Genomic DNA, 15918 nt, shown 5'->3' with positions numbered 1-15918 from the left:
GGAAACTGCTTTTTCCTTCCTCACTCCAGGAAGTCCATTCAGAAAAAGATAGGACACTGTGAGAACAGCACTCTAAATTCTATATTGTGGCTTCTTTTACACCTTTTATGCAGACAGTTTGGTTTCTAGGGTTGTGGGAAAAATTATTTGCAAATAATAGTTTAAAAAGGGGGGGTAAGTGGGTAGACAATAGCTATTTTAAATATTAGATTCTTGTTAGCACTGAAAGAAGTTTTAAAAATCTGTTGTAAATAAGGAGTTTAGCATGTAGTTGCCCTCCCCCTCTGAGAATAATTGAGAATAAGAAGAATTTTTTAATTTTTTCTTATTTAGGGCTTCAAAAGTTTTTTTTTTTTTTCTTTTTGCTGTCAATACTTTACATTTCCCAGACTATTGAAATTGTAGTACTTCTCAGTTTAACAGGTGATATTTTTAATGGCAAAGGTATAAGCACTACAAATTTTCATGGTCACATGTGAGTGTTTTCACAATTACAGATCATGGCTAACAAACATTTATTTTTTTTAACACATTCCAATGTCTTCTGCTTATTCAGAAGAGTTTATTTTTTTAAGCAAACCAGCATCTTGAAAAAAACCTCATAGACACTGCATTGTTGATGGGCTTCTAAACTAGTGAGCAATTAAAGCCTGTGTTATCTAAAAAGAGAACCATAAGCTCTGGCTATTAGCTTTTTCTGACACATTTACACAACCCTACAAACCTTGGAGCAAGTCTTGCATATTGCTAAAAGGCAGCATAAACTTATAAGAATTAGTATAATAAAGATGAACTTTTAAAGCAGAGAACAATAAGGCCAATTAAAATCCAAGCCAAGAAGCAAGTGACCTGTGGAACTTGAAACTAGATCTAGGAAAGGGAAGAACAGTATGTTAATTGCCCATTCCACAACTGCAGTGATTATGAGCTTTGATTCTTGATGGGTTTTTTAAAGTCTGTATTCCAGTACAGGTACATACCGCCTTTTAAATCAGCTGACGCCCCCACGTACTGGAAGTTGTCCATATTAATTACATCAATAATAGGAGACACAACTCTGGTCTTGTCCTAAAATAAATGTTAGAAAGTAATATTGAAATAATGAAATCAATATATAAAGATTCAGGCAGGATGTGATGTTGAACAGTTCAGCAGGATTTCATTAGCATGTCTCCCCAGCTCTCCCCCTACTTCCAAAGAGCCCGTGCTGAGAATAGCACTGCTTCAAAGAGCAGAAACCATAGGATATGACTGGAAATCCTCTATCTATTCTCAGCTACTTTTATTCAGTAATCCCCCTCATCTGACTTGCTCTTGAAGAAGGCAGCAAACTTGTGGTTCTAAAGGCAGTCAAGCAAACAGCCCATCCATGCTTACTTTTAAACCAAATGAAAAAAAAAAGCATCCAGACAATTCATATTTTTCACAGCAAGTCTCCAGCCATGCAGTGGACTACAGTCTTATTATTGCAACCTTTAAGGGACACTTAGGCCTTTCTGCAATCAGAAAGGTCTTAGGTTAATGCCAATCCATTTCACACTAGAAGAATCACACTTCAATTACAGATACTCAGATAGGAAAGCGAACCTAAAAAGCACTTCAAACTCATGGATACTATTAATCTCCAGCAGTCAAGATTCCAGTGGTACAGATAAACACAGTCCTCTATCCAACCATGGTCTCGTATACTATTCTGAGCAATGTTAATTATTTCAGCTGATGTTTTTGGCAAAATAGTTTAAGAACAAAAATCCTTCCAACAACTCCACGTGCATTATCCAGCAGAATCACAAGACCTCTGTGTTCTAAAATAAGACTCATCTAATGTTAGAAATGGAGTATCATGGTTAAGCCAGTTTGTCTCCATGACTTATTGCTTAAATTCAAAATAAAAGTTTGGAGCTGCACAATTTAATATCATTCAGAGAGCAGATAACTTCAGAACAGCATATTATCAAATCTGTGAATATAAAAAAAAGTTTCTTCAAAACAGGAGATATTTTGGTAACTCCTATTATAGAAAAACTGTTCTCATGGTTAAAAGAAATACAGCCTAAACATCTCAATTTTAGGAATTTATTTTATGTCTTGAAACAACACCACATATATTCTAAACAGTGGTGCAAGCAGTGTATCTCCCTTACGAACCAGTATTATACAGAACAAATTGGAACCAAATTAGTTTGAAAATAGCTTGAGGTCATAAGAAGAGGCTTAAAAGCAACTTAGACAAATGCTGTGCTTGGTCCAATAAGAACCTTTAACACCCATTTTCTTTTTATTGAACCTTAGCTATTCAATCTCTGCTGATTTTAAATAAGGCCTAATTACATAAATGGCATCTATTAGGTCATTCTGCCTGAGTGAGCAAAAGGTCATGAATTTCTGTATCATCCAAAAGAAGAATTCAAACAAGCCCAAGCAAATTCAAGCTGAAGACTAAGTGAAACGCTGATGACACATTGGTTTTTCCATTTCCTTTACTATCATTGCAGCTATGCCACCCAGGCCAAAAATCTGCTTTTATGAGAAATGTAATATAACATCTAATCTGGTCTTCTACTAAGAATTAATTTGTTTGGTCTAAAGCAAACTGGAAATATAAGCAAACAAAAGGCAAACCTGCCATATTCTCCCATTGATCACATCTTCAGCTCCTGTTTCTGCTAGTGATAGCCTCAAGCCCATGTTCGCAATGGCAAGCAAGGCACAGTTTTACTAACTGTGTTGTACTTGGGAGGCAATTACAATTTACTGCACCTTCACTGCAAAGTCCTCTGTGTGTGTGTGTGCATGTACACCTTCCTACATCACTGAAATGCTTTAGATGTACCCATGCCCTTATTTTAGGCATTCTATATATAGTGGTATAATTAAGAAACTCCCTTAAATAAAGACTGATGAGTCTGAAGATAGACCTGTCCAGTTATTCACAGTATACCTATGAGCATAAAATACAAAAATTAAAACATCCTTTCTTTCTCATTTATTCCTTAGCTGAAATTGAGACAGCTTATACATCTATGCCCCTCTCTAAAAGTATTTTTGAAGAAGATTTGTTTGTTTGGTTTTTTTTCAAATGGTTCTACTTGGCCAGGTTGAACCTGGTGGTAAAAGCTGCCCAAGTTATCAGGCACATTAGGCAGAGCTTCATATAGGTTTCAGCTTATCTCCACCAAGCTGCATAAGCAGGTATCATGTTGTCTCTATACATCTGGCCTTTTACTGGTCTGATTATTTCTATCAATATCAGTGCAACACCACACTAGAACTACTTGCTATACCTAACATATTTAAACAACTCCTAGTTGTTTCTCTGACAGCCAAATACCCAGGCAAAGTGCAATCAGTCCAACTTATAACCCTCACATTGTTGGCTTGGAAATGTGCTGCCCTTCTGTGACTTGAAATTACAGGATTTGCTAAGTAGCAAAGCAGAAAAAAGCTTTGTACATTCTTAAGGTGATGCTTTGCAGAGCATTAGAAAGTTGTTCATGCAGAGACTGCTGAAAGAGAGCTTGTGGGTCTCCAAATTACAGAGTTCACTCATTTAAAAGACTAAAAAGCAGCTGGTCCCTTTAATCACACCATGGATAAATAAGTACCTTGCTTTAGGATAATTTAATGTAGAAAATCTTTTGCCTTCTAATGGAAGGCACAACTGAAAAGCTGTGTACTTCTTGGTGAAGAAAATGAAAAGAAATAGCCTGCAAACACTGCAAGTCTCTAGCACCTGAAAATTTGTAGCAAACCACATCATCTTGACAATTTATAAGGAAGTTACGAATACTCTAGAGAGTTAGACTTTATATATTGTTGTCAGAAACCATGAAAAATTATCCTTGAGATTCTGAATTCATTGTTTCCCCCTTCTAAAAGTCTCAAGACACTTCAAAGATTAAACTTCACAACACTCTTAAGAGAAAATATAAATACTTTCCTTTTAGCATTGTGTCAGTTAAAAGTGGACTCACTAAAGTAAAAAAAAAATCTGAGACAGACATGAAAAAGCAAACCACATCTCACTTCTTAAACTTAGCTATTTCTTCCTTTTAAGATCACCCTTGCTTAAAAATACCTTCCTAAATGTGATAATTTACTTCTACACTATGAAAACAGATTAGTTCAGTTCACACCAGAATATTTCAATTTATTTTTCTCATACAATTGCTGAATTCCAAGAACAGAATGTCAAAATGTTGAGAAATTTGAAAAGGAAAAAGCCAAGTAGATGAATGCCCATAAAATTGCTTGTAGTTATAGGTACTTTCAGGACTGTGTGTAATTATTACTATGCTGACATTTTTGAGGAATCAAAGGGTTAACCTCCACTGTCTCCTCATTTAATCACATTCACACAAAAAAAAAAAAATCTAGAGGGCATAAAAGGTAGCCTTAAGAATCAAGCAGAAAACCACTCTCCAGGAAGGAACAAAAGATATACTTGCTCTAGGTTACATGAGTACACAGTCTGAACTCTAAAGCAGTCACCTTGTGTGTATGTTGCTTCTTCATTGAGCTTTTGCTCAAATTGCAGTAGAAAAGTCCCTAGAAGAATCAGATCCCCTCCAGAAATGCTAAGCAAACATGGTTCCTGAAAAAAGGAAGATACCCTAACCAGGAAACCATCTTACAGAAGAAAACTGCGGCATGGATCATGCTTCAATTCAGAAGGAAAGCTTGATATCTCAGGTGTTAGAGGCAGAGCTTTCTGAAGTGGTTATAGCACATCAGACAGAGTACAGCAGAACTGACTTGATTCAGACCGTTTCTTGGAAGCTGTAAATTCTTATATTGTAACACACACAACTAAATATCCAACAGACAAACGCCAAGTGGGCAATTCCGGATCAGAAAGAAAAAAAAGAACAAAACACGCTTTCCACCAGATATATAATAGATGCTGCTGCTCATCAGAAAACACAGTATTCATGAATAGGAGCCTTGACCTGAAAAAAGTTACCAGTGAGGCCAGAGCAGGAAAGAGTTCACATCTATTCAGCTTCTTGTCACTGAGACTATCAAAAATGCTGCCAATTAACATCAACTAACATATACTGTCTGCCCTGTGAGCTGAATTAATGCATTTAAAATAACAAAGAGCTATCATATACAATATATAAACACTAACCTGGCCTGAATTATTTGAACAACCAGAAAACTTAAAAGCTGCTTTTTCAATACCCATAGCTGTTGGCTGGGAATCTTTGCAGATGACAGTTAAATGGAATTCTATATTCATTATTTATTTAACAGTATATCAATCTTTTAAGAATAGAAAAATATATTCATACACCTGAAAACTATTCAGTGGCACACAATTAGTGTGTACTGTGGTGACAATTGGAAGCAGCGAGTTTTGAAGGATCTAATAATTCACATGCCACTAAAATGTAGTTGCTGCAAAAAGTAAAATATGCACCAGCTTCTCCAACCTAATACACCCCATGCAATGCTAGATCTTCAAAAAATTTCCAGCAATTTAATAAGAGGTTTTACATTCTGTTACAATGAAAAGGTAACGCTTTTTCAAATTCCATATCAGTTTCAGAAAGATAAATGAGTATGCCAGGCAAAAAGTCATACAGAAGAGAAATGGGAAAATTACCAAGTAACTGTCTTACCAAATGCAGGGTTTTGCTGACCAAAACAACCACTTCGCTTCTTATTTCTTGAATAAATAGATACTTCAAATAGTTTACACAAAAGGCCTGAAAATAGTTCCCATGTCCTAAAATTCATTAGTACTTTAGCTGCAAGCATTCTCCACTTCTTTTAGAGATATATTTTATACCTTCAGATTTATTTTCCTAGTTAATAACTACAGAGAAATTTCCCCAACCCTTCTGAAGCTGCAACACTTCAGATGGGTAAAAAAAAAAATAGGAGGAAGTGCTATGGTACCCATACTCAAGGGCTTTGTAGGCTCTAGGTACTTTAACAGTGTCCAGGTTTGAGCTGATTAGTTATTTCTACTCCAAAACAGGATTTCAACTGCTGATGTGTCCTGTGCAACTTGCAGTATTTCTGGAACACCCAGTAAATATAACAGGCTGTGGCCAATTTTATGAGGTTCAACAAGGCAAAGTGCCAGGTTCAGCACGTGGGTCACAATTTCATGCAATATTACAGGATTGGGGATGCTGACTGACATCAGCTGAACATGACCCAGCATGTGCCCAGGTGGCCAAGAATGTCAATGGCATCCTGGCCTGGACCAGCAACAGTGTGGCCAGCAGGACCAGGGCAGTGATCATCCCTTTGTATTCGGCACCACTGGGGCCACACCCCAAATCCTGTGTCCCATTCTGGGCTCCTCACTCCAATATATTGAGGTGCTGGAGTGTGTCCAGAGAAGAGTAATGGGGAGCGATGAAGGGGCTGGAACACAAGCCTTTTGAGAAGGAGCTGAGGGTGTTTAGCCTGGAGAAAGGAGGCTCAGGGGAGAGTTTATGACTCTGTACAACTAACTCACAGAAGGTTGCATCAAGGTGGAGATCAGTCTCTTCTTAGAAGTAACAAGCACAGGAAAGAGGAAATAGCCTCAAGGTACATTACAGAGATTTGGATTGTGTATTAGGAAAAATTTCTTCACTGAAAGAGTAGTCAAACATGGGAACAGACTGCCCAGGGAAGTGGAGGGGTCACAGTCCCTGGAGGTGTTTATTTAAGAGATGTGTAGATGTGGCACTTCAGGGATATGGTTTAATAATGGGCTTGGCAGGTGCTTGGGTAACAGCTGGACTTGATCTTAAATGTCATTTCCAACCTATATGATTTTATGATTCTAAAAGCATCAGGGAACCAAACAGAATAAAGAAAATCAGTCATCAGTTGATAGCTTCTTCATGGGCATACTGAGTATATGGGGTTTACTTCCTTCTCTCTCCTCCTTTCTGTTTTTGGGGAATGCAAAGGAAAGCATAAGGTGGATAAGTGAAGAACTAGGCATTAACCAGAGTAGCTTAGCAAAACCAGTTTGATCAGAAGCATTTTGGAACCAAATCTTTCCTGGAAGACTATCTTTCCAGAAAGGGAATGCAATTAAGAAAGAATAAAAACCCTGTTGTCTTAAGTGTTTCTCAGTGTTTTTTTTTGAATAACACATCATTTAATTTCCACTTCAACTGAATTCTTCCAGAGCAAGTTAACAAGTATAACCAACCCCTGGAGAAAACTCTATCGGTTTCACTCTCAATTCTCTCAATTGCTTTTCCAGGACACAGACTAAGCATCATTTCCATAGATGCTGAGAGCCTCTAGTTCCTGCTAGTTTCCATGAGAATTTTGGTTTCACAAGTCATCCGCTCTCCTATTATCACACTGAATCTTAATGAGGCATAAAGATTCAGGTAAGCTGAATCACATCAAGATGATATTGGTAAAGGAGAATCATACTTTTCTCTAAAGATTTTCAGCTTACTGAGGCAGTCCTCAAAGAACTAAGGAAGCATATATTTGAATTACTTGCAAAGATAATAATAAATATTCACATTTTTTGTTCCTGTGTTCGCAGATTAAATGAACAAAAATATGTTTTAATCACAGAACACTCCAATCATTTCCATCATCTTAAATCAGGGAAAAGACTTCCTTAGGAAAATGAATAAAATTAATCTAGTATAAACCAGATGGCTTTAAAATTTAAAAGCTGCTTCTGCAGGAAATTACTTTACAACTCTTTACTAACCTCAGCTACTCTTTCCAAAAGTGGTTCCAGCCAGTGTTCATTGCACTCACAGTGACTATCCAGGAAGGTCAACACTTTGGCTTGTGCTGCATCTGCCCCTCTGACACGGGAGCGCATCAGGCCTGAGAAGTAAAGATAAAAAGTTTTGAGTACTTCCTGGGGAAAACAATCAACAGTAGTGAGAAACTATTGCATTAGTTAGTAATTAGTTAAATTACTCAGACAGGGCAAATACACAAGCTCCATTATCAAAATCAGATGCTCGTTAAGAATTCAGTGAAATGACTTCCCACCAAACAGCCTGCAAGTGCCCAACCTACTGCACTCTACAGGTTTCCATCCAATTTAAGCAGAAGAAGCAAAGTACCTTTTTCAAAACAAGTGATACACAAATACAGATGAGTCTGCATTATTCTAAGTGGTATTTACACCAATAAATCTTACTTAACATTGGACCTGAAAACAAGTATGTCTCCTGAAGTTCTACTATGCAACTAATGAAAGCACCATCATTAACTTACCCTCCCCACCTTTTTGCCACCCCTCATCTTAGTACTTACCAGAGTCTGTACACTCTTCTATGAACTTCTTCGAGAAATAACCATGCTTCATTAATTCCCATCTGAGAGCCTTACCCCAATCCATTTGTCTTTCCTCTGTGACTAGTCATTCTATTGTTTTGCTGTTTGTTTGGGGTTTGTCTCTTCTGAACAGATATCTTTAGGCAGAAACTTCTGGCAAAACCAAAAGGTTTTTCCCTTCTCTATGTCTTGATTACATAGACACCCTCACTGATTTACCCCGCTCTTTTCCTTTTACTATTTGTTCACTGGATGACCTCACCAATCCTTAAAGTCCCATGTTATATATACACACATAGCAAGCTTCCTCCCATTCCTTTGCAAATTTCCTCCCTACTTTTTTCTACTACTATTCAAAAATGCATTGATTTCTTTTTGTCATGTGAGACCAAAGCCAAGTCTAGTTTTGTTTTTTTTTTTTTTTCCTTTCTTGATTGTTTCCCACTAAATCCATTCTGGTTTGTTTGGGCATTTCCCCCCCTCCTACTGAATACTTTATAAGAGTCGAGCCTGTTACTTACTCCTCCCTTTACAAAATAAATATGCAAAACATGACTATGCCAACAGAATACAAGATGCTTAAGAGGAAAAGGTTGTTTGCTCCGGCCAACATTCAATAACAACCCCATCAAGATCCTTTTCCTCTCTCTTATTTCAAGTGTGAGCACAGTTCCAGATACATGTTGTGCAATGGCTCTCCAACATTTTACATTTTATCAGTGGCACACTGTCATCTAACTGTACCTCACTGACTTAGTGCTGGTGCCTTAATTTCAGCCTTTGAATCAGTTCTGTTCAGTTTTTTCCACATCAAACCATTCCTCAAGCATTATCGCTATACTTTCTTTTTTTTAAGTTCTCAAATGCCTCCCCCCAGAGCTTATTATTTCTAAATAATATTGTTGAAGAGCCTAGTGTCTTACTTTAATTCTACAGAAAACACACAATAGTGTTTCTAATTTCATGGTTTAAAAAAATGGATGTGAGCACTTTGGTCATTGAGTCTTCCACAATCACATTCAGGCTTACGAGGAATAGAGCTGAAAAGGTTCTACTGAACATTTATTCTATGGACTACCACACCCTCAAACACATCTGTTCCCATAACAAACTCTGGTACTAGAGATGGGACTAATAGCTACTATTATTTATTTCTGAAAGAAAGGCAGCTAATGTCATCCTCTTCACTGACACCATCTCTTCACTTTAACTTTTGTTTTAAAACACATTACTTTCCTTTATTGTTCATACTACTTAATATGAACAAGCACCCCACACATTGGTTAATTTCACCAATTCTCTTACATGTTAATTTGTATGTGTAATATTTAATTGTAATCTCACAAAGATACAAACTAATACTCTGTCTTCTATCTGCAGTTGTTCTCTTCTGACATATTAGATTTGTCAAATTATATTTAATTTTCAGATATACTGATGTACATTCCTAAGCATGTATTTGTATATGCATTGCAAATTAATATTTAAAATTACTAAAAGAAACAAACATCAAAAATGTGTTACTTCATTTTGTTTTTTCCCTTACTGCTATCTCCATCTTCAAGTGATACACTGAAAAATGACATTAACGTACTCAGAAACTGGCAACCACAGCAAGTCATAAAAGACCTGCTTTCCTAATAAGCCTTTGTTCACAAGTTCACATATTCCAAACAGAATACTTAAACACTAAGAACCCATCAATTATTGCACTAACTTTAATTACGGGGCAACACATGTTTTGTGCATGTTGTTTCCAGCTCCTGACATTCTAATGATTCCAGCTCTTCCCCAGGCCAGGCCAGCAGTCTAGAAGATACAGCTTATAAAAATTAGCGAGCACATATGTGCTAATTCAGTCAGCTATTTCAACTGTCAAATCTCAGTTATTATTTCAAACAGCTGTAGAATAACAGTTGCCTGTATCTAATACTTTAAACTCCACTGTCAGTGAACTGTTGACTGAAGGGCTCAGTGATGTGAGACCACAATTTGCAAAGAAACGTAGAAGAAAACACAAATGTAAGACAAATTTTTTATAGGGCACATTGGCTTCAGAAAAAACAGCATACTTGGTCTCAGCCCTCCTGGCTGCTCAAACACTCAAGTCAAAGCAAATTGTTTGCCCAGCTGTCCATCAACTAAATCCATAAAATTATATCTAATAAGGGAGCCAGCAAAAAAAGCGGGCCATTTTTAAGCTGCTTCATTTCAAACACAGATACATTTTACAGTGAGACCTGGCATACTATGGAAGCAGCTTAACTAAGGATTCAGTGCAGGAAGAGAAAGGAAAGGTTGAAGATTTAATGCAATCCCTGAAGGAAGCTCACACAGTAAAAGCCAACAACGGGCAATTGTGCACAGAACAATATAGAAACAATCACAATTATTGTTTTTATTGCACAAATAGATTTTTATTCCTTCTACTAGCAGATTTATAAAGTGAAGATCTCTCTTCCAATAAGGAAAGTAAAGCAGAATGTTCCTTTAAAAGACTTGATGAAAACTAACAGATAAGGCAGCATAGTGGAATTCGTATCTTACTTCCTTAAAATTAAGCCTACCTTCTCGCCGATCATTTCGAAGAACCCGTACTTTTTCAATTTTTCCCAAGAGAGCCCCATCATCAGCTTTAAAAAAAATAATTTTAAGAATTTTAAAAATAAAGAAAAAAAATCAAGTGATGAGAACCAGTTTTGCATCCAACACTCTATACCAGAAGAGAGGCCATCTTCAAAGAAAACTAAAGCTCTGTAGGTGAAAATGTTTGTGGTCGTAATTAGTTACTCATCTCACAAGAAATAAAGAAAAATTACCAGGCTAAGAAATTACTACCTTCACCATGTTACTTAAAGCTAGCTTAATTTTCCAGTCTTGAAATAATTTTATTTAACTATTTTCTCTTCGCTTACTTTGGACAGTTTCTACATTGCATAGAGAGAAAAAACTTCCATAAGATTAAATAAACTGCTTTCTTTGCCTATAAGAAAGCTCACTTTCTAACCAACATTACGATAAACCTTACTTAAGCTAATATTAGCAAAATTATTAATGCAAATATACACATTAGCGTCTTCTAAGACATATTACTCTGAGGTCCATTTCAATTGTTTAAGCTTCTATCACAATACACTAGTACCTAAAAGACACTGACTTATTGTAGACTCAATAAGATTTTTTCTGAGAGACTGATGGAGACAGGCATTCATTTAAAACAGCACTGCAAAAACATTTGCTGCAAGCACCATGGGTTTTATTTTTACTTAAGATAACATAATATGAAAAGGCTCTTTTTAAAGATACACTCTTATTATTTCCTGTTAGCTGAAGGACAAGATATACTGGAAATATTTATAGAGATTTCACATTTCAACAATGACAGATATGGAAGAGTTAAGACCTGGTTTTGGCTGAGTCTCTACAAACTCCTATTCACGTGTCCTATTCTCAACTGAGTCACCTATCAGCATCAGGAAATCTTACCAGAATAAGCACAGTAAGGTAGGATCCTGTAAAAGTACTTACGATCATTACTGTAGTCATCCACTAGTATGATTTCCTTAATAAGATGTGATGGACTTTTTTTAAGGACACTGAAAGAGACCAAAACAAAAAAGCATTCCAGCAGTGTTAATTTCCACAATAATGTCAGAAAAGCAGTTACTTAGTTAAGTTGCAGTAGAACCTAGCCCAGGATGTTACTTTCAACAACAGCTGTTGGCCTGCTGTACTTACAAAAAGCATGAAGAGGCACATGTATAATTTTGTGTGTTCCTTCTTCCCTGGCTCCCTACCTCCCCCACCCCCACTAGTCCAGCCCCCAAAACTCTGTGCATTAGACAATGTCCAACATGGAACTTTTGCAGATATCTTTGAGTCAAATATCACCTGGGAATCCATCTACCCTGACTTTTTCTTGGAACAGCCAGCTTCCAAACATCATCTGATAATCAGTCCCATATTTTCATGCATTTTAGTTAAGGTGAGCAATTTTGTTTAACATTACTATTTCAGGATGTAAGAACTGAAGATCTCAATGAAATTAAAACTTACCTTTTCCTCTGCAAATAGTTCAGAATAGTTCAATGATGGGTTGTTACTTCCCCTTCTTATCACAAGGCAACAGAAATGAATGGACTTAAAAATTAGGCTCTCTTATGCATACCTGACAACAGTTCGAAGCAAAGCAGATCTTGCCTCGTTATGAAAGGTGATCACCACACTAGTGGCTGGCAAGTCTATCCGCCATTGTTTCCTTTGGCACCTGAAAGAAAAAATACCTTGTCATTTCAATGTAACTTTTATATCCCAGGCTTTGTAGATGGCCTTCATTGCAAAGTAATTACCTATTAAACTTATAGACATGCTGCCTAAGAAGAACAAAATAGCTTGTTTTCAAGTGAGATTATAATAAACCTCTCTTTTGACACTTTTGGCAGCTGTTTTAGTACACGAAAGACTAAAAAGTCTGTGGCAGATATGGGCAGGTTCCGACAAGTCACAGACCATCATCATTGCACTATGTCAAATGCCTGTGCAGCTGAGTATGAAACCAGAGCCCTTCTTTTACACTAAAAGCATGCAACACATCCAAGGAAATATGCATATTTTCAAAGAAAATGCACAGATTCAAAGGCTACCACGTTTCTTCTTTAGAATGTGTCCACTTCTCCCTTTATTTTTAAAGCTCCTGTAACATCCTGGCCTTGCTCATAGATAAAACTAGTTTTCTAATCTAATGAGAACTTGTAAGGATCATAACATTCAGAATTTGAAAAACAGAGCTAGCTGTGACAATGCTAAGCCAACTAAACACAGAACCATATCCTTCCAAACCATAACGATAATAAATATTCCATCTATGTCAACTCATTTTTCATCACCTCTAGAAACCTGAAGTTAATATAATAAGCAAAAAGAAGCAAATCCCAAAATGCTTCCTTCAGGACTACATACAGTTAAGCTATTTAATCTAATAAAATAAACATTAAAAAGATACTATGCTCATTGTATTAGAAACTAACAGTTCTAGAAAACAATGTATATTGAGTTTATGCCAAAAGCATTACAATGTGACAAGTCATGATTGCCATTTGTGCAGTGACACAAACAATGATGTATTTCTTCCATATCCTTTAATTAAGGGGTAGAGTTTTAACAGGCCTAGCTGTCTTCAGAAAGAATAAACCCAACTAGCATACACCTGTAGCAAATTCAGCAATTCATTTCAGTACTTATTTCAGCAATTCAATTTCTGTACTCTGTGCAGTATTAATCAGACCAGTTTTTAAGAGAAGTTTGCCACCCACACTTCTAAAACCAGGCTTCTGCCTGTATAAAAGCCCACTCCACACCTGATTAAACACCTGCAACATGCACCATAAACAATGCAACCTCCAAATTCTTGGAATCAGAAAGCAAGCAGTAATCTCCTTCTTCCCCTGGCCCACCCTACAACAACCCAAAAACCTGTCGTATTTTTGATGCAACACAACCATAGTGTCACACATTAGTGCCTGCATGAAACAAAACATTATCATGCTGCAATGACCTCACTTGGCTCTGAACAAAAACAGAGTCTATGCCAAGCCTACAACTGTTGTGTCAGATTAGCAGGGCTGTCTCTGCGTTTGTGGTGGGCGTACAAGATGGCTTTGTCACTAGTGCCCAGTGTGGAACAAATAAATCTCAAATGCCTGTGTTCCTGAAAAATAAAGAGCAGCTTCTCTAGTGTGAACTTCTGGCAATTCATCTAGACAGCTAAAAGACGTGCAATTATTATACTCCAAAGTCTGCAGTGCCAAAGAAGATATTCTCTATCCTGCTAGCTTTCAAATTACCCACAGAGGACAGAGCTACTGTGCACGCAATTATCGCACGAAGCACTTGCATTAGAATAATTAAAAAGTCACATTGAACTTATATTGATCTCTTCACAGAAGAGAGTACTTGAGCCAGATCACATATTAGGGGGAATTACTCAAGGCAATGAAGCCTCTCAATTTTAAGAAAACTCAAGAGAAGAGCACTACTGTGTATTTCTCAGGAAGAAATAAGACTTCTAGACTTCCAAATAAAACTGGAGGACTGTTTCACCAAGTATTACTGTTTTCAGCTCTTCACAAATCCCTGCTTTAATTGACTCAGTATCAGTCTCCCTCCTACTCTGCTGTGTCAACAGGGCCACAGTTAAAATTCAAACCAAAGAAACAATGTCATTATTTTTGGCACAAAGATTAAACTTTTTCTCCTCAAGCTACAGCACGTCAATTTTACATGCAGAGTAAGAAAATACATTTAGTTAAGACAGAACTTGAACTGAAAATTTCAGCCATGACCTTCAATGTTTAACATAGGTCAGTAAAATCAGTTAAAACATGAAAAGTACATTCCTTCCCCCAGAGATTTGGACTAGTTCATTTAATTAACAATTTTTCCCAAAACCTCAGTGATTTGTTTGAAACCGCTTTTTGACAGAAATATACATTTTAACCAGTGCAAGGAGAACATTCACTTCAACTGGTACTAAAGACACAGGAAAGTTTGTTTCTTCTATACTTAAGAATAAAACTTGAGTGTGAGGTCATAAGCTTCTAATAGGTGCCAAATGATAGAGAAAACAGCATATTGCAGCTATAGTACTTGACAGTAATTCCTAAAAATCATCAAAACACATCAATGAGAAGATGTGATCAGAAATCACTAGTCCAAAGCATACATGGGGAGCACTGGTTCACAAAAAACACAGAGTATTTAATCCTTTATCCCACTTGGAAAAGTATTTTACACTGACAGAAGGACAGCTCTACAAGTTTGCTATTACAACTATGACACCCACTTGTCACTTTCTGGATCTCCAAAATCTACCATGAAACAAAAGGAAATACAGAGGTTTCTTAGACTTGTAGCAAGTGGTAGTTGTGAGCATCAGTTGGAGTGAGAATCCAGGTTCCTGCTCAGAGTACTCTCCACTTCCTTTCTTAGGTTGTATCTGCCTGTTTTTCCCTTCTCCCTTTTGCTTAAAACAAAGGCAAGCAGCAAAAATGAGTGAACCAAAAGTGTCTGGTGGTACTGCTGTCAGGCTTTCACAAAAAACACGAAGAAAACTTTTGTCTTCCTGCTTGTAAGAGTTTGTATGATGTAAAAAAAGACTTAACAATATAGTATTAAAAGATGCATAGTTACACTCACATCTACATATCTAATGCAGAATCCTGATAAACTGTTTCTAAACAGTCTAGAAAATTTCAGCAATTAAAAAAATTTGCTATGTCATTTTTTAGTCAATGAGCCTGTCGGACACATCAATACAATTAATAACAAGTTACTTAAGAAGAAACAAAGTATTTTCTCACCCAAACTTATTTCCTTAATAAAGATTGTAATAGCTCCACAAGATATCTTAATCTCAACCCAGTTGCCTTCAATTTTATTAGAAACTAACATGCTTCAAAGTGTCTCGTGCTCAGATATTCTACTTCCTATGGCTATTGCTTTTGTTCTTTTCATTGCACACTTCCCAAAAAATATTTCATGCAGCTTCTTCAGCTTTTGCAGTGAAAGTTCTTCCCAAAATAGAATGAAAATTAAATGCAACATGACAGGGAACTCATTAAGAACAGTTTGTAAGAATGATTGCTTCAG

The 15918-nt window shown here is 36.7% G+C and overlaps 1 protein-coding gene across 2 annotated transcripts in view; it reads right to left on the bottom strand.

Moving 5' to 3' along the window:
- Positions 1–15918, bottom strand: part of GALNT2 (polypeptide N-acetylgalactosaminyltransferase 2) — an 89658-nt gene that overhangs the window by 21038 nt on the left and 52702 nt on the right. For both annotated transcript variants that reach the window (XM_068185091.1, XM_068185092.1), the window contains exons 4-8: positions 12440–12538; positions 11800–11867; positions 10839–10904; positions 7691–7812; positions 981–1068 (exon numbers count right to left, since the gene is read on the bottom strand). In XM_068185091.1, the coding sequence (XP_068041192.1) occupies positions 981–1068; positions 7691–7812; positions 10839–10904; positions 11800–11867; positions 12440–12538 (443 nt within the window). The remainder of the gene's footprint in view (positions 1–980; positions 1069–7690; positions 7813–10838; positions 10905–11799; positions 11868–12439; positions 12539–15918) is intronic.

The sequence above is a fragment of the Anomalospiza imberbis genome, chromosome 3 (genome assembly GCF_031753505.1).
Source record: "Anomalospiza imberbis isolate Cuckoo-Finch-1a 21T00152 chromosome 3, ASM3175350v1, whole genome shotgun sequence".
Taxonomy (NCBI): Eukaryota; Metazoa; Chordata; class Aves; order Passeriformes; family Viduidae; genus Anomalospiza; species Anomalospiza imberbis.
The sequence above is the reverse complement of the archived record's forward strand: the minus strand, read 5'-3'. Positions and strand labels throughout refer to the sequence as shown.